The sequence below is a fragment of the Balaenoptera borealis genome (assembly GCF_965194805.1).
Source record: "Balaenoptera borealis genome assembly, chromosome: 4".
Taxonomy (NCBI): Eukaryota; Metazoa; Chordata; class Mammalia; order Artiodactyla; family Balaenopteridae; genus Balaenoptera; species Balaenoptera borealis.
Window position 1 is genome coordinate 105,610,901 of NC_138861.1, and position 23,203 is coordinate 105,634,103.

A 23,203-nucleotide genomic window follows, 5' to 3' on the forward strand; every position below is an offset into this window, starting at 1 on the left:
CTTACCTGATCTGTCATTAAGACCTTGTTGAAGGAGCATTACTCTCTGAGCAATGGACAGAGCTCTCATGTGAACCTTTTCAGCTAAAACCTTAAAGAGATGATAATAAAAAAATGGCCATTAAACTCAATATAATTTATGTATTTTATAACTAGTAATATCTCCTTCACCTAAGAAAATTATCCAGAATTTCCAAAAAAATTAATACCTGGTAACACATTAATGCAATAAGATTCCACCTGAATTATCTACACTCTCCGTCCACAAAAATCTCAATTGAATTATTATGTGCCAAATATTTTTCAAAAGTATTTTAAGAATACAGCTTCTTGTCTTTTAAGAACATGTCTATATAAGATATTGGACTTATTTACCTGATAAGCCAGCTTTCTGACAGCCTCTTTCACATCCTTGGTGCGCCCTACAATTTTTGGCAAAGTCTTTGCTGATGGCGCAATACATGATAACGCTGCCCGCCTAACTTCTGGATTTGAATCATTTTCAATCAAAGCAGCATATGCTAAAAATAGAGCAATACATTTTAGTACGCTAACAACATATTAGTTAGCCATAGTCATAGATAACCCACATTTTGATGTTTAATCTTTAAAATGATAAAAATCATTTTTTAGTCTTACACATTTAATTTTAGCTGAAGATTTTTTTCTGCCAACATCCCTTAAAAAGGACAGAATTAGAAATTAGTCAATGGACTGGGCAGGAAGGCTAAAACTGAAAACAAATAACCCTAAAGATAATGGAAAATCCATCATTCAGATTATGTCTTTGCTACTCTTTAAGATTTAGAAACAAGTCTAGGATGGAAGCCAGTTTATTTTAAACTGATATGGCTTTATAAAGAGCTCACTATTTTGATTTTTAATGAATCCTAAAAAGAAATAACTTCTGATTTTACTCATTGAACAAAACTCATTTCCTGTATTTAAACATTTATTCACCTCTATTTATCAGATTTTCCCAGGCTTTAAAATCAAGTATATGTTGACTACTAAACATGTATGTTTTACATATTATAATGTCCCTCATTTAACATCAAAAAATACCAGCTACCACCAGTTATCAAAACTATAAAGGTAGTAACAGGGACAAAGAGAAAAACAAACCAGAAGAGTTCCCAAAATAAACCTAGGCATATATGGAAAACTGGAATATGACTATCTTTATGAGCCCAGAGGTAGAGAAAGATTTCTTAAATAAAAGATAGAAAGTGCAAATCATACAGGAAGAGACTGATAATTTTGACATTAGGAATTTCTGCCCAACAAAAGACACAGTGAAGACAGTGAAATAATCTATCTAAAGCAGGAAGATCTAACAATTCATATAACCCAAGGATTTCCCTTCAGAATATATAAAGAACTCCAATTAATAAGCAAACCAATAGAAAAATGAGCAGAACACATTAATAGGCATTATACAGAAGAAATAAAATTGGCTGCTAAATATATGGAAAGATGCAAAACAATGACATATGATACATACAACCTGATTAACAAAAATTTAAAAATCTGACAGTACCAAACACTAGAGAGGATATGGCTCAATGAACACTTTTATGCACTGTTATTGGAAATATAAATTGATAAAATGTTTTGTAGAACACTTGTACCTCATCTAAGAAAGCTGAATGCACATATCCCAACAAGTCCACCCTTAGGTACATATCCTAGAAAAACTGTGCACCAGAAGCCATGTACTGTGTAAGAAAGTTCATAGCAACGACACTGTATTTTAAGAGGAAAATAACTGGAAACAACTAGAAGGTCCATCAATGTTAGAAACAATAAAATTGTCTTACATTCATACAATAGAACAGTATATCAGTAATCTATCAACATGGATGAATGTTACAATGAGAAATAATGTTGAGAGCACAGAAAAATATAGTATGATCCACAACACATACAAAATGATAGGCAAAACTTAAACATTATTTAGAAGTATATACATGTGGTTAACTGTTTAAACAAACAAAAGGGAACCCAAAATTCAAGATATTCATTAATTCGGAGGGAGAGTGATGTAACTAGAAAGGGACATAAGAGAGGCTTCAGAGGTACTGATGATGCTCTATTTTTTTTTAAGTTGGATGGTGGCTACTTGGGTATTTTCTTTTAATCATATATTTTTACATATATATATATATATATGCGTGTGTATATATAAACTATGCTCTTCCATAATATTTCATAATAAGAAAATTCATCTGCTGAGAATTGAACAAAGTCAGTGAAACTGAAAAAGGATTTAGGGAGCTATACATACCATTAACCACCAGGCATTCATCATCTTTGGGATCCTGAAGGCGTGAAAGAGCAAGAACTGCCTGTATCCTTACATTTGGAATTTTATCTTTCAATCTAATAAGCATGGCTTCATTAATTTTATCAAACAAATCATCATCAATCTGGGCATTTTCTGGCATATTTCCCAAGAGCTTGTTTATGAGCTGGCACACTCTAAATCTAACTGCATTGCTGTTTGCTTCATGAGACTAAAACAGAAACAAAACAAAATTTATTCCAAGTCACATACCATTACTAAATAATGACATACCATTTGAATTCTATATGTTTAGAATTCAAGAATTTATAGCAATACTTCATTCCTTGCAGAAAAACTATATTGCTACCTTGATCCATATATGCATGCTAAATACACATCACATAACATAGTCTCAAAATACACAGTCTAAAGTATCTGCTAAATTACAAGAGCATATTCGTCTTCAGAGGAACTCTTTACTTCTGAACTAGAGAACCCATTTCAAACAAATGTATGTAAGAACTGGTTTAGAATGATCATTAAAAATATAATGCTGGAGTTATTTTTAAAAGTTCACTTTTTAATCTTAATGACAGTTCTAATATTTCCTATAAAAGGCAGATTCGTTCAGACATTTTCTCAATTACCAGATATTCATTCTCTAAGATACACAAACTCCCATGGCCCTTTTAAAATAGTAAACTTTTCTACAATATTCCCTCGAAATTCTAGTTTTCCTATACCTTTAATAGAAAAGTAAACAAATAGTTTAAAATGCCACCATCTTCCTCTTCTTCATCATCTTCCGTATCTGATTGGTGAAATGAAGTAACAAACTTTGCTGCAAATTCTATTATCCTCTCCACAGCTGGCTCTCGTTTATAGACCACCATAGCATACTTAAGGTAATGAACAAAATCCTCATAAAAACCTGTTTTGTCATCCACCTGAAAGAGAAAAGAAACCCTTCACAAACTGCAGGGATAAAATCCTTTTTTCTCAACATTACTCTAAGACACTGAAAACACCAGCCCTAACGCAAACAAACTAAAATCATTATATAGTAAACTCTCGATTATCCAAGCCATCAAAGGGGAAATAAATTTGCACAAATTTCTCTCCAGAGAAATTTATTTCTCCCAGGAAGAAAACAAACATGAATTTTGACAGTGAAAGGATTCCTCTGATTTTTTTTTTTAACACCCTTGAATTCTCAATATGATGCCTTGGTATCAGTTTCGTAAAAATCTGCGTCTTCATGAAAAACCCAAAATCAACAACAGCTTTTGCATTTTACCGTATTACCCTTAATATTACACAGCAATTTCCTTTTGATATAACTTTCACATCCTACCTCATATCCCCAAGCCCTATACTGACTTACAATTTTTCTCGGACCTCAAGGTAATTTATTCTCCCGAAATTCATGGTCCTATTCTTCTTGAGGCTTCATTTAAAAACGAAACAAACAGTATTTACATGACTAAGAAGAGCCAGGTCCTAACGATTAATTTGCTAATTGGTGATTTGATACAATTTAAAAGTGGGGCGAGGTTTAAGTAATTAAATGTGGGCGGTGACCTGAAGGACAACAGCCGCTGGAGCACCGCGTTCAGAATCCACGCTGCGGCCCTACACTAGATGCCCGGTCGCCCCCAGGCGCAAACGCTTCTCCACGTTCACCGCCAGAAGATTAACGGTCCGCGCCGGAGGCCGCTGGGAAGAGGCGGGGGTGGGGTGGGGAAGGGTGTGCCTCTCCGAACCGGGTCGGGAAAGTTAAGGAGGTTGGAGTCTTGGTGCGCGGAGTCGGGAAGGTCGCGGGAAGCCCCTGGGAGAGGCCAGGCCGAGCCGGGGAAGGGAGGGGCGGGGGCCGGTGCCGCGGGCCGCATCGCTTACCGAGCGGTAGGTGCGGCTCAGCGCCACCACCAGCTTCGCCTGGTTCTGGTGCGGCTGCTGCGCCAGCTGGAAGGCCTCCTTAATCGGCAGCAGCCTCTTCTCCGCCCCCATGGCGCCGGGACCCGGTCGTGACGAAGCCTGTCCGCGCTCGGCTGCAGCTGGCCCGACTGACCACTGTCGGAGACTCCACAAGTACGCTTCAGACTCGGGTCAGCAGGCGGCCGACAGCCGAGGGCGTGGTAACCGCCAGAGCGTTCAAATAACTCCCGCGGGAGACGGAAATACGCGAGACTATCGCGAGAGCTTAGAGCGACGAGAGTGGGAAGAGATGGATCCACCCCCTTCAACCGCACCGGTGGGGCGCTTGCGCTTAGGGTCTTTTAAACCGTTTTCCGAGTGGGAAGAGGCGTTTCTAAGAGGAGGAGGAATTGGCGCCCCCGGAAGTGGTATCCACCGGAGTGCGAGCCTTGCGGCGGAGTGACTGTTGGAACAGAGCTGGTGGCGCTAGGCTTAGTCGGGTCTTGCGGCTGGGAGTGAGGCGAGGAAGAAGAAAGGATCCTCCTTGGGTGAGAAAGGGAATCTGCTGAGGGGAAGAATCCCTGCTCCCGCTGAGGGGGAGGAGGGGTTCGTTCGGAGATCCGTCAAGAAGGGAGAGCTAGGGCGTGCGGAAGTGCTGGGCGGCGGCTCGGTGTCTACTGAAAAGGAGGATGTTCCGAGGTCTCCAGATGGAGGCGGGCCGCAGTATTTTTAAGCCTTAGGTCCGCGTCTGGTGGAGAGTCTGCAAACGTGGAAGGCAGTATGGGAAGAGAGGCACGGGTTAATTTAGGTACAGCTTGTTCTAGATGTACCGGCTTTCGAGGCCTGTTTACAAAGGTGCATAACGGCAATGTTTTCAACACAGAATGGAAAAAGAGTTTAGGGTGATGGTAAGATAAAGAAATTTGGAGTGCCTTCCGCCAGGAACTAAGTCTTTAAACTGATTTTTAATGGAATTATTTGAGACAAAAATTAACATCTAAGGAAATAGATTACAAAGCAGCCTGTACACCTTTTTTCCTGTTGAACTACCATTCCTCCCCAGCAGCAATGGATTTTCTGAATTTACTGTTAATTTTTATGTATTAATGATATATGAATAAATCTCTGAATAAGTATCTTGTATTGTTTTCATGTTCTAACATTATATGAATGATCCTATGTGCAACTTGCTTTTTTCACTCAGTATTATTTTTGAGGTTTATTCATATTGATAATTTCATAACAATAACTTAACACCTTTTGGACCCTTTGTCGAGAAAAAGTTAATCAATGGTTGATCTAGGAAAGAAATGGAAAATTTTATTCAAGCCAACCTGAAGGTTATAACCTGTGAGACAATCTTTCAGGAAGCTCTGAGGACTGTCCTGCCCTTTTGAGGTCTAAGCATAGTAAGATATGTTTTTGAGACAAACGGTTATATGTCAAATGACGTATTATTGACAGTTTACACAATCCAGATCTGTAGTTACAAAGGGAGTAGTAGGTCATGGGTCATCTTGACTCCTTACAAGATTAAGAAAGAAGGTTATCTCCTAAGGAGGTTTGGTTAGTGCAGATACACAACACACACTAAAGGGGAGGGAGGAGGCCCAAACAGGCAGAGAAAAACTTTATGTTTAAATTTTTCTTGTCTTGTCATAAAATATGAATTTTATTTCATCACCTTATATGCCAAGACACTGTTCTAAGCACTTTACTTCATTTAATCCTTAGGCACAACCCTTGTAAGTTCTTTCTGTCTTTTTAAGAAGAGGAAACTGAGGTACATATAGGTTGCTCTAGAATTCTATTGTATGAGCATGCCATAATTTATTCATCTGTTCTCTTCATAGTCCTAATTCCTGAAGCATTGCAGGTATTCAAATGCTAGTTAAAATAGTAAATATGGTAGCAGTTGGGTTGCCCGTAATTTCAAAATTATCAAGATGTCTAATTTCTGAAAAGGCAAGAGGGGTGGGTATTTTAGGTTAATCAGCTAGAGGGAAAGCACAGAGGTTTAAGAGTGCATGGAATATACTTGATAACATTTATAATCTCACTGTAGCTAAAATGTAGAATGCCTAGACAGCTGTGGTGAAAGAAACCTAGAACGGGCATTAATTTTTTAACCAACTATATCCAAAATATCATTTCAACATGTACTCAACATAAATTATATTGATGAGATAATTTACATTCTTTTTTTTCCTATTAAGTCTTTGAAATTGGGAATTATTTTACACTAGCTACATTTCAAACTGCTCAATAGACATGGGGCTAGTGACTACAGTATTAGATAGTGTAGAACTATTCTTACTTTGGGAACCACTGAATATACCATTTGTTTTTCATGTAAAATCAACTGGTGAACTAAAAGTTAGAACAAACTGATATTTGGAGGCATCTTTCTTATTTTGTGGCCTTTAATTGCTCAGCTCTCCTTATGCTTTGGGCGCCTGCTACCTTTGTTGCTTTGTTTAACTGTGAAGTTTCTAACAATATTATTTCATTTACCATATTTTATTTGGTTACCCACAAATGAGAGGTGACTTCAAACCATTTTGTCATTACTGGAGGATGAGGCATCTGGCCACCAGAGGTCAGCCTTACTATATTTTGACCAGCTTGGGCAGGGGGGATTAATAACATATTTTTGGAACATTATCTGAAAAGTTAAAAAAAAGATACTAGATTACAAAAATGGCAGCCTTTGGAATGGGAGAAAATATTTTCAAACCATATATCCCGTAAGATGTTAATATCAAAAATATATAAGGACTCATATAATTCAGTAGCAAAAAAATTAATAATAACCTGTTTTAAAAATGAGCAAAGGACCTGAATAGACATTTTTCCAGAGAACACATACAAATGGCCAACATGTATATGAAAAGGAGCTCAACATCACTAATCATCAGGGAAATGCAAATCAAAACCACAATAAGGTATCACTTCACACCTGTCAGGATGGCTATTATCAGAAAGTCAAAAGATAACAAGTGTTGGTGAGGATGAGGACCCTTATACACATTGGTGGGAAACAATATGGAGGTTCCTCAAAAAAGTAAAAATAGAGCTATCATATAATCCAGCAATCCCCCTTCTTGTTATATATTCAAAGGATAAAATTACTATCTCAAAGATATATCTGCATTCCCATGTTAATTGCAGCATTATTCACAGTAACCAAGATACGGAAATAATCTGTGTCCATCAATGAATGAATAAATAAAGAAGATGTGACATTTATATACATACACAATTCAGTCTTTAAAAAGAAGGAAATCCTGCAACTTACAATAACATGGGTCAACCTGGAGGACATTCTGCCATGTGAAATAAACCAGACACAGAAAGACAAATACTGTATGATCCCACTTATATGTGGAATCTTAAAAAGTTGAACTCCTAGTAATAAAGAGTAGAATGGGAATTATCAGTGGCTAGCGGGTGGAGGAAATAGATATCAAAGCATACAAACTTTCTGGAGACCTAATGTACATCATGGTGACTATAGTTTATCATGTATACCTGAAATTTGCTGAGAATAGATCTTGAGTGTTATCATCACATGCAAAAAAAAAAAAAAAAAGAAATAGTAACTGTGAGGTGATGGATATGTTAATTAGCTTGATTGTGGTAACCATTTCACAGTGAATACATATATCAAAGCATCACATTGTACATGTTAAATATATGTAATTTGTCAATCATACCTCGATAAAACTGGTAAAAAAAAAAAAAGATGCTATATTAAGCTTAAACTCACTGCCTTTAGCTTACCTTTACTTTTTCTTTTAATGCTATAGGGAAAAGAACAAATTGTAGCAACTAAAGTAAGCAAACTAATTCATATGGTAAGGCTATTTAGTTCTGAAATTACAGAAAAATGGTTCTTTCAAAGTAAATTATGCATGGGAGTATACAGAGTAAGCGGTTAATTCACTTTTGATATGAGGGTATTGTTACTCATGCAATGTAAAGAGGTAACAGTGATGGGTTCACTCTAGAATTTACATATGCCTTCAAAGAAACTTTGTCTTATTTTTGCTTAACAAAAAAAAGTAGAGTGAGCCTTTTAAAGAATGCTTTGAGCAACATAATTACTGAAGTATAGCCAATCAATAATCATGCAAATGGAATCTGGTTGAAATGAAAATAGTAAAAATATAAGAGGACAGAAGAATTAAAGCTAACACCTGGGGACTTCCCGTGCGCCACAACTACTGAGCCTGTGCTCTAGAGCCCGCGAGCCACAACTACTGAGCCCATGCTCCGCAACAAGAGAAGCCACCACAATGAGAAGCCCGTGCACCGCAACGAAGAGTAGCCACCACTCGCCACACTAAAGAAAGTCCGGGCACAGCAACAATGACCCAACACAGCCAAAAATAAATAATAAATTATTAATTAATTTTTTAAAAAAAGTTAACACCTGTCTCAATAAAATACTTATGGTATGTTTTAAATTTTCCTTTTGTTTTCAGATTGAAGTAGGTAATAATATAAACTTTTAAAAGTATTTGCATTCATGTTCTTAAAGATGAAGTTATAAGCAGTGACCTTTATATTGCTTTAGTAGCATTATCTTTGTTGATCTTGTTTAAAAAAATTATTTCATTTGTCTTTGTACAACATACTACCAAATTACCTGAATATAATTTAGGAATTTTTGTCTCCCTAGAATAAAAGTGAAACATGCTTGTATAGTTACTTACAGCAGGCCTTCATCATTCTCTCATTAATTTTTTCAAAAAATTTGCTAAGCCCCTAATACATGCCAGACACTGCAGAGAACTAAATTAGATAAAGAAAGAGTAGAAGCCAGAGAAATGTTTTTTAGAGGAAGAGTGCTGACACGAAGCCAGACCATATCCACTTCAGTGTGTATTTGAAACTAGAGATGTTTACTAACTTTCATTTTGGAAATCATTCCTACATAATGGCATGAGTGGGATCTTGATATTTTGGTTTTGCTTTTTCCGTTCAGACCTATGCCTTTAGTCCATCCATGTTGCTATGTATACTTCTAATGTGCTTTTAACACATGTTACCTATCCACTCCTCCAGTGATGGAAGCCTGGAATGCTTCTATTTCTTTACCATCAAAGATGACTCCTCAGAGTACATGTTGGTCTTATGGAGAATTTCTCTGCTGTATATACACCCAAGAGTAGAATTCCTGCATCATGAGTTGTGCAAATAGATTGACTAAGTAGTGCTGCCAGATTGCTCTTCAGAAAGGTTACCCCAGTCTGTAATCCCACCAGTAGTGCTGGTTTCTAAGGGAGTTCCTTTAGTCCCCTCACGAACACTTGGCATTGTCCAGCTTTCTAATTTTTACCAAAATAATAGAATAATGTGATATCTCTTTACTCATCATATAGTTCATGGCCTGTGGATTTTCTCTTCTGTAAATTGGATATTTTTGTCCTTTGTCCATTTCTTTATTGAGATTGCTACCTTTTTGGTTGTTGATTTGTAGTTAACTTTGTTCTTGATGTGTTTAGTTCAATCCAGAAATATTAATTTTTTTTTCAGAAATATTAATTTTGATGTGATTGAATTCATCGTATTTTGGTCTTGTGCTTTATGTTTTTTTAAGAAGTCCTTCTCTGGCCCTAAGTCACAAAGATATTCTGCATTATATTCTATTAACTATATAGTTTTACAATTCTCATTTAGGTCTTTAACCTGTCATGAGTCCTCCTTTGTATGTGGCATTATATAGGTATACAGTTTTATTTTTCTTCATGTAATGAGCCAGTTTTTACCAATATTATTATATACTAAATACATTCATTCCCCCTTGATTTATGTGCCAACTTTACTGTATATTATATTCTTAAATCTTACGTGGCTCTATTTCTGAGCTTTGTTCCATTGGACTATTTGTTCTTAAACTAACCACCCTATTTTAATTTCTGTGGCTTCTGTAACGTGTAATAATATGTGTTAATATCCTGTAGGCCACGATATTTACTTTACTCTTCTGTTTAAATAGTTTGTTTAGCTATATGTGGAATTTTATTCTTAACATATTGGAATTGTATAAATTAATTTGGAAAAAAAGTTATCTTTATAATATTCATTGTTCCATCCAAGAGCATGGAATGTCTATTTTAAATCATCTATGTCCTTGATTAGAATTTTACAGTCTTCTTCATAGAGGTCTCGCATATTATTGATTAGTTCTTAAATCCTTTATAGGTTTTTTTTTTTGCCCCTATTGTGCAAGTGATGTATGTAATACATTTTATGGTTAGTATTGCTGTTGTTAAGAGTGCCTGGGGTCAAATCCTGATTCCATCACTTAGTAGATGTATGACCCTGGACAGGTAGCTTAAACCTCATGTATAAAATGGGGACAATAAAAGTACCTATCGTATAGGATTGTTAGGAGAATTTTAAATGACTTAACATTTGTGCAGTTCCTAGAATAGTACCTGGAAAATTGTAAGTGCTGTATAACTAAATTAATGAATAGTCATAGGTTAATCTCAGATCCAGGAACTTTGTTGAACTCTTTTATTAGCTCTAATAGTTTATAAGTTAGGCTTTTTTAATGTTAGATGACCATATCATCTGTAAATTAGTAGTTTTATATCTTTTTTTCCAGTTCTCACACTTTTAAAAAAAAACATTGATTAGGACTTTGGTACACAATATCAGTCCTTGTCATCCTTATCTAATTTCATTTTTTTAATTACTTAATTTATTTATTTTTGGCTGCGTTGGGTCTTTGTTGCTGCGCTCAGGCTTTCTCTAGTTGCGGCAAACGGGCGCTACTCTTCCTTGTGGAGCACGGGCTGTAGGCGCGCGGGCTTCAGTAGTTGTGGCACGCGGGCTCTAGAGTGCAGGCTCAGTTGTGGCACATGGGCTTAGTTGCTCTGCGGCATGTGGGATCTTCCTGGACCACGGATAGAACCCTTGTCCCCTGCATTGAGAGGCGGATTCGTAACGACTGTGCCACCAGGGAATTCCCTAATTTCATTTTTAAAGGGAATATATCTGAAGTTTCTCATTTAGGATATTTGCTGAAAGTTTTTGGTAGATAATTTTTACCTTGTTGAGAAAGTAACTTTCTCTTCCTAGTTTGGTAAGAGCATTTTGTTTTTTAAAACATAAATAGGTGTTGATCAAGAACTAAGAACAGTTAAATATCCATAGTTAATAAAATTATCTAATTTATTGCTGTAGTGACTTATATTTATAAATTTTATGAAGTTGAGATATTCTTTCCTATGATAAGCTCTACATGATTATGACGTTCATTTTTTCTTTAATACACTATTACATTTTGTTAGGTAATATTTGAAATTTTTGCAAATGAAATGAGCCTTATTTGCTTCATCTCTAGATTTGGAATTAATATTTTATTATCCTCATAAAAGGAGTTTTATGCTATTTTTCTTTTTTCTGGAACAGTTTATATAAAATATGTATTAAGTTCCTTGGAAGTTTAGTGGAACTCTCCTATAAAACCATTTGCACCTGGTGTTTTTAATAGGAGGTTGTTACTTTTTGAGTTTCTTTAATACTGGTCTGTTTTATTCAAGTTATCTATTTCTTCCTGTACAAATTTTAGAATTTTATATTCTTCTAGAATTTTAACCATTTTATCTAGGTTTTCACATTTTAGCATACATTACGTTTTTAATTTTGGGGGGGTATTTTTAAATCTCTTTCCTGATAAGTCTCACCAGTTTTGTTTTTCTTATTCATATTTTCAGAAAACCGTCTTTCAGTTTTATCACTCTATTATTCTTTTATATACTGTTTAATTTCTGCCTCTATTATTTCCTTTCTGCTTATTTTGCCGTTGCTTTTCCATTGTCTTGAATTGGATGCTTGTGCGTATTTAAACTTCCTTGTTACCTCATCAATGTATTCAAAGCTATAAATTTCTTCTAGGTACTGGTTTGACCATACCCCACAAATTTTTGCTTGTGGGGTTGTTATTCAGTTTTATATCTAATATCTTTTATGATTTCCATTTTATTAATTCATGAGCTATTTAGTATCCTAACATAGGATTACTTTTAACTAACCTTTAATATCTACTTTTATTGCATTATGGTCAGAGAATTTAGTCTAAATGAAATGACCCTTTGGAATCTAGTTATACTTTATAACCTAATGCATGAACTATTTGTGTGTGTGTGTGTGTGTGTGTGTATATGTGTGTACTTAATATCTGTTCTGTTTGGTATAGAGTTTTGTATACTTAAATAATATAATACCTGAAGTATATTAATATTTTAACTCTTTCAGAATGCTTGTATCCCTGCTTATATTCCCCTGTCAGTTCTATTAGTTGTTACTAGAGAAATTTTGAGGATGTGCTTTTAGGGTCATAGATGTTTATGATGAGTGTATCACTTTCATTGTTTTCCTTTTACTAGTATTATCATCAATCTTTGTCCCTTATATTTTTTTGGCTTGAAATCTTTTTTGTTGGTTATTAAGATTGCTGTCCCAGCTTTATTCTGGTCCACAGTTACCTGATATATATTTTTTCATATTTTTAGCTTTGACCATTTTTGGGTCTTTTTGCTTTAAAATATCTTTTGTTAGCAGCATATTGTTAAATCTTGTTTTGTTTTGTTGATCCAGTCTGAATGTCTGCCTTTTAATTGTCAGTTTAAGCTGTTTATATTCATTGTAACTCCTGCTATATTAAGATTTATACCTGCCATCTTCCCTCATTATCTATAGAGTATGGTCATAGGACCACAACCTCTGGGGTCCCAGCAAGAGTTCCAACGTATAGAACTCTACAACCAGCACAGGTCCCCTAGAACTAATCCCAACAAGCACCTCTAAAGATAAAAAAGATATCTTTTATAGCTCCCTATTTGGAGTTTGGAGCATAAGGGATCTGCTTTTGCAGAAGTAATTTCCTGGGCTAGAACTGCATGATAAAAAACAAGCTAGCCCAGATATGTGCCAACAAAAGATTGAAGTAGCCCCAGGCTCTCCTTCCCAATTTTGTCATGGTAGGATCCATTCCCAGTAGGAAACTCTGCCTAAACCTATGTGCTAGAGATGGGAAAGCTGATAAGGCTTCTTGCTCAACATCAATGTGCTTGGATACTCTATGAAGTTAGATGGATAATAATGTTACCCAGTGCTTTCAGGCTTTAATATCATGTCTCTAGTCTTCTCATTCACAGGTTAAGGCTACTTTCCAGATAGTCCAACAACTAAGTCAGCAGTTTCCAAGGACATTTGCACCACCTATGGAAAACATCGGATCCGTGCACACCAGACAGATTCTTGACAACTCGTCCCACCATCCCCCTGCACAAAAGTTGCTGCACCAGCGGACAAAGAAGGCGACCACTGAGTTTCTTTTCATTACGAAAATAGATATAATATCCCTGCCAGCAAAAAAGAGTACACAAAGTGTCTCTTCATAATTTCACAACCAGTTGAGACCATGCTAAGAAAATCAGCTTGCCTAGATGAGGACCCCTTCTCTTCTTGGGTAGCCAGGATTTGAAGGAGAGACTCTGACCTGTGCCACTGGTAAGTGACTAAATTTTACACACTGAACTGGTCCTGAGAACTGAGCTGTCTTCTTTGTAAGTGAAGAATATACAACATAATCTTGAAGAACTGCACAGTGGTGCGAGCCAGAGGCATACTGTATGTGTGTAACAGACTGAGAAACAGACAAATGAATCCTATTGAAAGGATTTCTCATCTTCTGCTTCTATTTGCCAGTGTTAGTGTTTTACTGGCTTAGATTGTTACCTTTTTCTGGTACCTTTTTTTCTATACTGTTGTTCTATTCTAATGGGTCCTAGAAATCCCTCTCCTGACCCCTTATCAGAATCAGAAAGTGAGGAAGAAGAAAATGCTAACTACCTAAATGAGAGTTCTGGGGAAGAGTGGGATTCCTCTGAAGAAGAGGACCCTGTGGTGCCCAACCTAACACCTCTTGAGAGTCTTGCCTGGCAGGTTAAGTGCCTTTTAAAATATTCTACAACTTGGAAACCTTTAAATCCTAATTCCTGGTTGTATCATGCTAAACTCTTGGATGCTAGCACACCAGTCCATATACTTCGAGAGATAGGACTAAGACTCTCCCATTGCTCCCATTGTGTACCCAAACTGGAACCAATTCCTGAATGGCCTCCTCTAGCTTCTTGTGGAGTCCCACCTTTTCAAAAGCCCCTTATGAGTCCCAGCCGGCTTTCTAGAGATCATGCCACTCTAAATGGGGCACTGCAATTTGCCACCAAACAGTTAAGCCGAACATTGAGTAGAGCCACTCCCATACCTGAGTACCTAAAACAAATTCCTAATTCATGTGTTTCTGGTTGTTGCTGTGGCTGGTTAACTAAAACAGTTAAGGAAACAACCCGCACTGAATCCATCAACACTACTTACTCCTACACTGACTTCCAAAAGGCAGTTAACAAACTCCTAACTGCATCACTATAAAGATCCACCGTTCCTTCTCATATCTCTCGTGTTGCCAGTCGAGAAAGGAATACAGTTCCACAGCCCACAGTTGAGAAACTAACAACGAAACTGTCCTGATATGCCAAAATACGATCAAGTACTGAATATAATACCCAAGAGTCCTGTAACTCAACTACAGAAGATGCGCATTGTGAGCATTCCCTTTGAAAGACCCTGTGGTTAAAATGAGAACTTCAGTGGAGAATTAGTCAAAAGGGACCTTATTACAAGAGATAAGTTGACTATTCTCCACACTTAGTTCTCCCTGCAATTTACTCTGCCTGTCTAATGGACTTAACTAGACACCTAATTATTAATGGGAAGGAAAAGGAAGCCACTACCCCATTTGTTTCCCAACCTTCAGAATAGCCATTGTGGAAAGTGGTAAGTTAGCTACTCCCAGTAACACCCTTCTGAGCATACTTTTCTCTGATATTCATTTCTAGGGAGGTAGTTGAGTTAAATTGAATAACTAGATAAAAGAAAATGGTGGGAATATGGATTTATCTCCCACTTTTTATATTGGTAGACCTACATATGGCACCCTTTAGGAGTTCCTATTTTGGGGGGAGGGAGTGCAGTAGTGTAGTAGTAGCCTACACTGCTCCAAACCTATTATGGAACCTGCAGTTACAGTATAAACATTTTATAGGCTCCCACCAGGCTGTCTCTAGTTAAAGTGGCTTATAAGATCATACCTGGGGATTAAACAGACACCTGTTCTGTAGGCAATAGATTTCCTGCATCTTGGCATCCAGACCTTAGTCAAGAACAAATAAAACCCATTCCAAAGACCAATGGGAAAAAATTAAGAGAGCATTTATGTTAGTGGATTAAAGTATTTCATCTGTATGATGTTCCCTGAAGCAGTATTTCATGCACTTTCCACGTCCATTGCAAACTTTTCAGGAACTTTACTGCAGAAAATCTCAGCCTAATACAGTCTGAAGTTGAAGAGTTTTTTAGCATCATTGTTTTTCTACATCTAGCTTTAGATTTTTTTTCTGGCTGAATAGAAAGGATATGTACCCTTGTAAATGAGTCTTGCTGTGTTTATTTAGATGAGTCAAAACGTAGAAATCAACATACATAAAATGCATGAGACCAGTAAGTCTTTTCACATACCTCCAATAAAGAGTGAAACCTTTGTGTGACCCTGGTTGACTGGGCATCTAAAGGGAATCAGAAAACAGATTGTTAAAGATATATCATATATCCTTCCTTATTTTAGTTTTGCTTTTTCCTATTCTCCATAATTAAGTGCTGTATACAGTGTGGCATCAAAAAATTGAAGCATTAATGGAATCACAAATTCTATAAATGTATAGCAACTTTAAGGAGAGAGGAGAATGTTTATAACCGAATGAGTAGTTCCTGCTGAACCTTAGTTGCCTCCTCTTGAGGAAAAAGGAGGGAATTATAGTAGGTAGAAAAAAATATTTGTTAATGGAAAATTTGTTACTGAACTGAAACCATATAATGTTAGTGTAACTGAATGTATCAGTAACTTCCTGTGTAGATGTTCTATGAAGTTGGTTTTTAAAATGTTACAAAAACCTGTTTCTTTCTTTCTTTGTTTTTTGTTTTTTTTTTTGTTTTTTTTGTTTTTTTTTAGGGGAAGGTGGGAAGAGGTAGAGGGGTCTAAAAATTAAAATACGTTGATGTTTATGTAACCATAATATGTTCCTGTGTGTGTGTGTGTGTGTGTGTAAAAGTGCCTTGTTCATGAACACATTTTTGCTGTTCATTCCCAAAGGAAGCCTTTCCCCAGCTTCCCAGCTGAATAAACCAACAGCTTTGTACATGCTGAACAGAGTATGGTCATTTATTCTTCACGAATGAAATAGATTCTGCTTTGCTTAAGGCATATTCAACATTCACCAAGTGCTGGATAGAGTCCATGGAGATACAGTGTATCTGAAAGGAGGTGACTTGGCAGCTCTAGAAAAGAAACATACTTGAAGAGGGAAAGTGTCAGATATTCAGTCAAGACCCAGATTTGAACCCATTTGTTTGTATATGAGTAATTCCAGGTTGCTCAAAATGATAGGTACCTGAATAAGCCTTAAGCCTTTACTTCTTTTTGTGTGCCATGGTGTGGGGTTAGGGGTGAATTTACCACTTTCACACTCTCCCTCCATGGGCCTTTGGTTAAATGCAGTCCCCATAATTAGGATAAAGAAGGATGAGTTTATTCCCTATTTATAGAAATATTTATCAAAAGAGTAAGGAAACAATTTCTAAACCAACAGACATCAGTGTTATTTAAAGGTATTATTCTGTCTTGGTGCAGATAGTCTCTTTTTGTTGAAACAGTCCAGATACCTTGAGCCCAGAAGACCATAAACATGTTTTTTTTAAGCCCATCAGCTTCCTAACAGAAGAAATCTAGACATGGCAGGAGGAGGGCAGATGTTAGGTCACCTTTAGGGAATTATTTTGCTGGGACTCCAATCACAACTATCCATCTAAAGCTTTTTCTCTATGGTGAAAACAGTGTTTTGATATTCGAGTAGATTCTTAAAGCAATTAGGACTTTAGAAGTCACTTGGGTTGTTTTCTTACTGAAAACATAAATTCTCTTACATGATAAATGATTTTCTACTTTTTGGCTCCATTGTTAGAGAATTCAATATCTTTTGGAGCAGCGCATTAGTTTTAAATAGAAATTTAGTCATTCATCTAATAACATTATGGAGTGCCTACTATAATCCAGACACTCACTGGGAGTGCAAAATTAAATCAGATGTTATACATAAGAAATCAGTTTTAAAATAAATTGAGGGCTTCCCTGGTGGCACAGTGGTTGAGAATCTGCCTGCTAATGCAGGGGACACGGGTTCGAGCCCTGGTCTGGGAAGATCCCACATGCTGCGGAGCAACTGGACCCGTGAGCCACAACTACTCAGCCTGCACGTCTGGAGCCTGTGCTCCGCAACAAGAGAGGCCGTGATGATGAGAGGCCAGTGCACCACGATGAAGAGTGGCCCCCGCTTGCTGCAGCTAGAGAAAGCCCTCGCACAGAAACAACCCAACACAGCCAAAAATATAAATAAATAAATAAATAATTTTTTTAAAAAAATAAAGTAAATTGAACCAATGTGAATTACCCCAAGGCTTTTGGCCATTGATGCTCATTTACTGTGAGCTAGGGTCACAGAATATAAGCTTACTCCTTACACTGGCCCTTAAATATTTGAAAATGAGACAGTCATCGAAGTGTAGTGGGAATTCAGATGGAGAGCACACTCCAACAATTGAACCCCACAAGAGGTAGTCAGCTAAGGGAATACATAAAATAAATAGGTATTTTATACACAGATCAAAATTGTATATACTAAATTCACAAGGCAGTGGCACACAAAGATCAGGACCAAAAGTGTTATGCTTATATGGCTGGGGTATGTATAAAAGCCCAGAAAGTCTGGATAACTACTCAGACTTGATGAGACAACTTTATACAAGCTGCTGGCACATAAGTTCTACTAATGAGTGGTAGCCATTGGACTGAGGGAAATTGAAGGAGCTACACTAACTGACACCAACCACCAGGTATTTCTTCTGTGTCTACTTGCCGTCATCAAAAGGAAAATCTCTGTGGTGTATCTTTGCCAATTTTGAACAAAATTTAGTTAATGGCTTTATGTTTAAGTGTGATCCTTGTATATAATCTTCTAATCTCTTTCTATTGGTGGCAGCAGTGGGATTATATACTAGAAAATTTTTGGAAATGAGACTAAGGAAAGGGAGAGGGTAAAGGTATCACAGTGATCTGATCTACCCTGCTCCTCTTAGCTGTAAGAGCTATGACCAGCCCTTCTCAATAAGGTATGGAAAAAGAATACTTGATTTTAAAATAATGATTTAAAATAACAATGTAGCAGGCAGACAGTACTAGAGTTGCTTCTAAACTGTGGAGTCAGTTTAAAATGTAGCCTACACCTGTGCTCCGCAACAAGAGAGGCTGCGATAGTGAGAGGCCCACGCACCGCGATGAAGAGTGGCCCCCGCTCGCCACAACTAGAGAAAGCCCTCGCACAGAAACGAAGACCCAACACAGCCATAAATAAATAAATAAACAAATACTTAAAAAAAAAAAAATGTAGCCTCCAATGAAAACCCATTATCAAATGGACTAGGAATATACATGTTTCATTTAAAATGTCAGTTCTGAACTTAATCACTTTTATTCCAGCCCACACGTGACATAAAATGTAATCCATTTAATTCCAAGAGAATTTTGTTAATTTCTAAAAAAAAATACTCAAAAATAAACTTTTGTGGCACAGTGTAAAAATCCTTTCAACTCACATCTCACTCAGGTAAAAAAAAAAAAAAATCCCTTAATATTATGTATAAATGCAAAAATAATACCTTACCCCATCTCAAGGACCACTTTCAGGGCTTGGGTTGAATCAGAGAACAAGCCTGTAAGCAACGAGCATCGAAACTGAGGCAGAAGCAGGGCATTGGTGAAAGCCAGTCCTCTACCTCCTTCTAAAACCTGAATACTGTGGCTTTTGCCTTTTTTTTTTTCCTACATATTGAGCATAGACCTTTGTGAGGAACCTCTCCCCTCATCCCCTGCAGCTGCTGCATGTGGTTGATCATTGCTTATTTCTCATTGACAGCAGCTCATTATAAACCTGGAAGTGACCTTCCACAGCTGGGTAATATTTACCAAAGTCATAACTAATGTTCATCTGTTTTCTTCTTTTTTAATCTTATAGCACCCATTGAAATGACATTATGAAAGATACTTTCAGATAATTTCTAGAGGTGAGGAATCTGAAGATGAGAAAAATTAAGTGACTTGTCCAATTCAATACAAAGTATTTAAATATTTGAATCTATTAATAACCCACTTAAGACACGATAATGTATATAAAACTGTACAGTGAACAATAAACAATTCAAGCTCAAAAAAATGTTAGTGACAGCTCAGGGTTGGAGCATAAAACAGTAAGTAGTCTGGAATTTGGGCAGTTTATCTGGGAAGAAATAGATGACCCTGAAACATGATATGAAAATTCCTGAAATCATTTGGAAAGTTATGCTCTATTCCCTAGAGTAGGACATAACCAGTATTCACCTAGGAGACAGGATCCCAGCCAGCCTAACAAGATTATAACTGAGTTCCTAGTATACACAGAAACTGAGCTGGTATGGTATCAAACTAGATATCAACAGAAACCAGATGAAACAGTCTTAAAATATTGCAGCTTATAAATGAAGGTGCTAGTAATATTTTATTGGGGGGAAATTATTATATTTAGGTTAACTACTAAACCCATGCTTAATGCTACCCTTCAATCCATGGTGTCAGCTTATGAGACCTGACACTCCAATACATCAACTGATATCTTGCTGTTTGTGTATTATCTAGGTCTGGTTGGGGCAATTTCGTTTGGGAGGTGCACAGATAATTGGAACTGTCCAAGAGTATGGCCATCATCCATCAAAAAAGACCCTAGATTGGCTTTATGATTGAACCCTGAGCAACCAAAAGTTGCTTGATAGAGTGGCAGAGCTCTGGTGACACAAGGGGCTGACCACACTACCTAGAGAATCCAAGTTCCTATAGTAATTGAAAGCATTAATTTTGGCCACAGCCAAGGCATTGTACATTGCAAAGTGGGTGCATATGGGGTTGCCCATGGCTACCTGCCTGGTAGTAATGTAGACTTTCCCGGTGGCTTGAATAGCTTTGGTCCAGATCCCAGTTTCCTTCTTTAAACCCAGTTTTTCTATGTTGGTCACTTTCTACTTATGATATACTGTTTAAGTAAATGTGTTGGATTGCCAGACTTAGCAAATAAAAATACAGGATGCCCAAGTAAATTTGAATTTCAGATAAACAATGAAATAGGGGCCATACTTATTCGAGGAAAAAAAATTAATTATCTGAAATTCAAATTTATCTGGCATCCCATATTTTATCTGGCAACCCTATGAATGTGTGAGTAACACTGGTTAAATTTGGATTGTAGTCGTGTAGTTGTTCCCAGGGAACACTCTGGTTCTTTCCATTATGTGTTGTTTTTTTATCTGTGAATACTTGATGCAGGAAGAGAGAGGCTAACACATAGTTGACCCAAGATTAAAACTGTTGTTAAGAGATAAAAGAGGAAGGTCAATTGCAGATATCAGAGCTTTTATAGGAGACACACTGTCTTTGGCTAAAATTATCACATAGCCATTAAAACATTTCCAGATGTACAAATTTTCAAAATGATGTCTCAGTAATAGGTAGTTTGGGGGTTTGTTGTTTTTCGTTTGGGTGTATTTTAAACAGTTATTTTCTCATTCTCTTTTACCATGAAAGGAAAGATTAAGTGCACTACTTTTTTTTTTTTTTAACATCTTTTTCTGTTTTGTTTTTGTTCTTTTTTGTTGTTTTTTTTTTTAACATCTTTATTGGAGTATAATTGCTTTACAATGTTGTGTTAATTTCTGCTGTATAACAAAGTGAATTAGCTATATGTATACATATATTTCCATATCCCCTCCCTCTTGCGCCTCCCTCCCACCCTCCCTATCCCACCCCTCTAGGTGGTCACAAAGCACCGAGCTGATCTCCCTGTGCTATGTGGCTGCTTCCCACTAACTATTTTACATTTGGTAGCACTACTTTCTTTTTTTTTTTTTTTTTAATACTTGATAGGTAGCACAGTTCTCACAGCCACTCCTCACTGCAGAAAAGGTCCACAAATTTGGAACACCTATCTTTTCCTTCCAGAACCCCCCAAAGAGTCAAGGATTTGGGGGCACAATGTACCCTGGAAGGTGAGGTTGAGGAGCAAAGTTGAAAACAAGGGAATTATTTGAAAGTTTATTTTTGTTCTCCCTTTGTAGCCAGGCAGCTTTCCCTTTTTCTAGCAGAAGGCTAGAGGCTTATTCTCTGGAGAAACTGAACCAAATGCATCAGAACTGGGACCTGAGGCGGGAGAATGGTGGTGGTAGTGAGGTGCTATTCTGAAAACAGGATGGTTGAGAGAAGGTCAGTATTCTGAACATTATAATCCTTCAGTGCCCTTTCACCACCTCACTACAGAATCTGGTAGCTGGGCTTATCCCCAGCCCTGACCAGCCCATCTAAAAAGATGGACAATTTAAAAAACAGTTTGCCACTTGATCATTTGTTACAGTGAAACCCAGAGTTCACAGCCCTGCTCATTCATACGTGGCTTTCAGTCCCTTGAAATCATGATAAGCTGATAGTCAAGGATCACTAGACATTTGAAGATACCTTCAACAATGAAAGACGAAGACCAAAACAATTAAAAGTACCTAAAAAAAAACCAAAAACTGAAAATAAGGCAGAGAACATAAAGCTCCCAAAGATGCTATGATATTTTCAGAAACATAGAATATATTACATCCATGAAAATTAAGAACAGGGTGCTATAAAAGATGAACAATCAGAAAATAATAAGAATATTGGAAAAATAGGAGAGCCAAAATTAAATATGAAATAGATGTGTTGGGAGATAAGCTGAAGAAATTTCAGAAATTAGAACAAAAAAGCAGAGGTGAAAAATAGCAAAGAACAAAAAAGAAAATTAGAAGATCAGAGTGGGATGCAACCTCTGTTTAATAAGATCTCCAACATGAGAGAACAGAGAAAGAAGGTGAGGGTAAAAAATTAAAGAACATCTCCCCAAAATGTAAGACATGTGGCTCCTAAATTAAAAGGATCCACTGAGTGCACGGTACAATGAATTAAAACACACACACACACACACACACACAAAGGCATATGATGGTATTTTAGGATGCCAGGGTTAAAGAAGATCCTAAAAGTTTCCACAGGGGGAAAACAAGGGTTACATAAAAGGATGTTTTCAGAATGGCATTTTGACTCCTTGGTAGCAACACTGGAAGATGATAGAAAACTATGAAAGCAAGGTCTTCAAATCTAAGAGGAAAAATGATTTCCAATCTAGTATTCTCTCTAGAATTATAGACAGTCCAATCAAGTATGGAGCTAAAATAAAGTTTAGGCTGGCACAGTCACAAAATTTTATCCTACCATGTACCCTTTTTTAGGAGGCTACTGGAGGATGTGCTTCACCAAAACAAAGGAGTAATCTAAGTAAGAAGACATGAGATCCTGAAAATATACGATCTCTCAAAGGAATGCCATGAAAGAAAGTCCCACGATGACTGCTGTGTCAAGTAAGTAGGGTGGGGATTTCAGGAAGCAGATCTCTAGGAAACTTGGAACAAAGTGTGTGAGTACATGGAACGTATAAAAAATGCAACAGATGTCGGGACAAGGGGAAAAAATTAAAAGATAAGTACAAGGGTAACTAGAATAATGATAAAATGAAGCAATTCGAAGTACACCAAATACAAATTTTTGGATGAGTGTCTCTGTGTCACAAAAATATGTCTGAAATTTTATTTCTTAAAATGTAATCATTCTATTACAATTTCAGTAGTCAGATTTTAGAAGCTTGACATTAAAAATATAGGAAAACTGTAGTATTGTCAGCGATTAGATTGCTCCTTCAGGCATCATACACCA

General features: G+C 36.8%; 2 protein-coding genes across 5 annotated transcripts in view; one reads left to right on the plus strand and one right to left on the minus strand.

The window, feature by feature from the left end:
* Window positions 1-4,425, minus strand: part of NCAPG (non-SMC condensin I complex subunit G) — a 38,374-nt gene extending 33,949 nt beyond the window's left edge. Inside the window, exons 1-5 of the mRNA XM_082391867.1 lie at window positions 4,183-4,425; window positions 3,030-3,233; window positions 2,287-2,515; window positions 375-520; window positions 6-90 (exon numbers count right to left, since the gene is read on the minus strand). Of these exons, the coding sequence (XP_082247993.1) occupies window positions 6-90; window positions 375-520; window positions 2,287-2,515; window positions 3,030-3,233; window positions 4,183-4,293 (775 nt within the window). The 5' untranslated portion in view covers window positions 4,294-4,425. The remainder of the gene's footprint in view (window positions 1-5; window positions 91-374; window positions 521-2,286; window positions 2,516-3,029; window positions 3,234-4,182) is intronic.
* A 94-nt stretch (window positions 4,426-4,519) lies between these two features.
* Window positions 4,520-16,484, plus strand: DCAF16 (DDB1 and CUL4 associated factor 16). 4 transcript variants are annotated; one of them, XM_082391871.1, is made up of 2 exons: window positions 4,520-4,748; window positions 13,362-16,484. In XM_082391871.1, the coding sequence occupies exon 2, from the start codon at window positions 14,002-14,004 to the stop codon at window positions 14,650-14,652; it is 651 nt and encodes a 216-aa protein (XP_082247997.1). In that variant the 5' UTR covers window positions 4,520-4,748; window positions 13,362-14,001; the 3' UTR covers window positions 14,653-16,484. The 4 variants fall into 4 exon arrangements, with proteins under 4 accessions (XP_082247997.1, XP_082247996.1, XP_082247999.1 ...); XM_082391870.1 differs by having other exon boundaries at window positions 13,377-16,484; XM_082391873.1 differs by having other exon boundaries at window positions 4,520-4,720.
* Window positions 16,485-23,203: the final 6,719 nt, after the last annotated feature.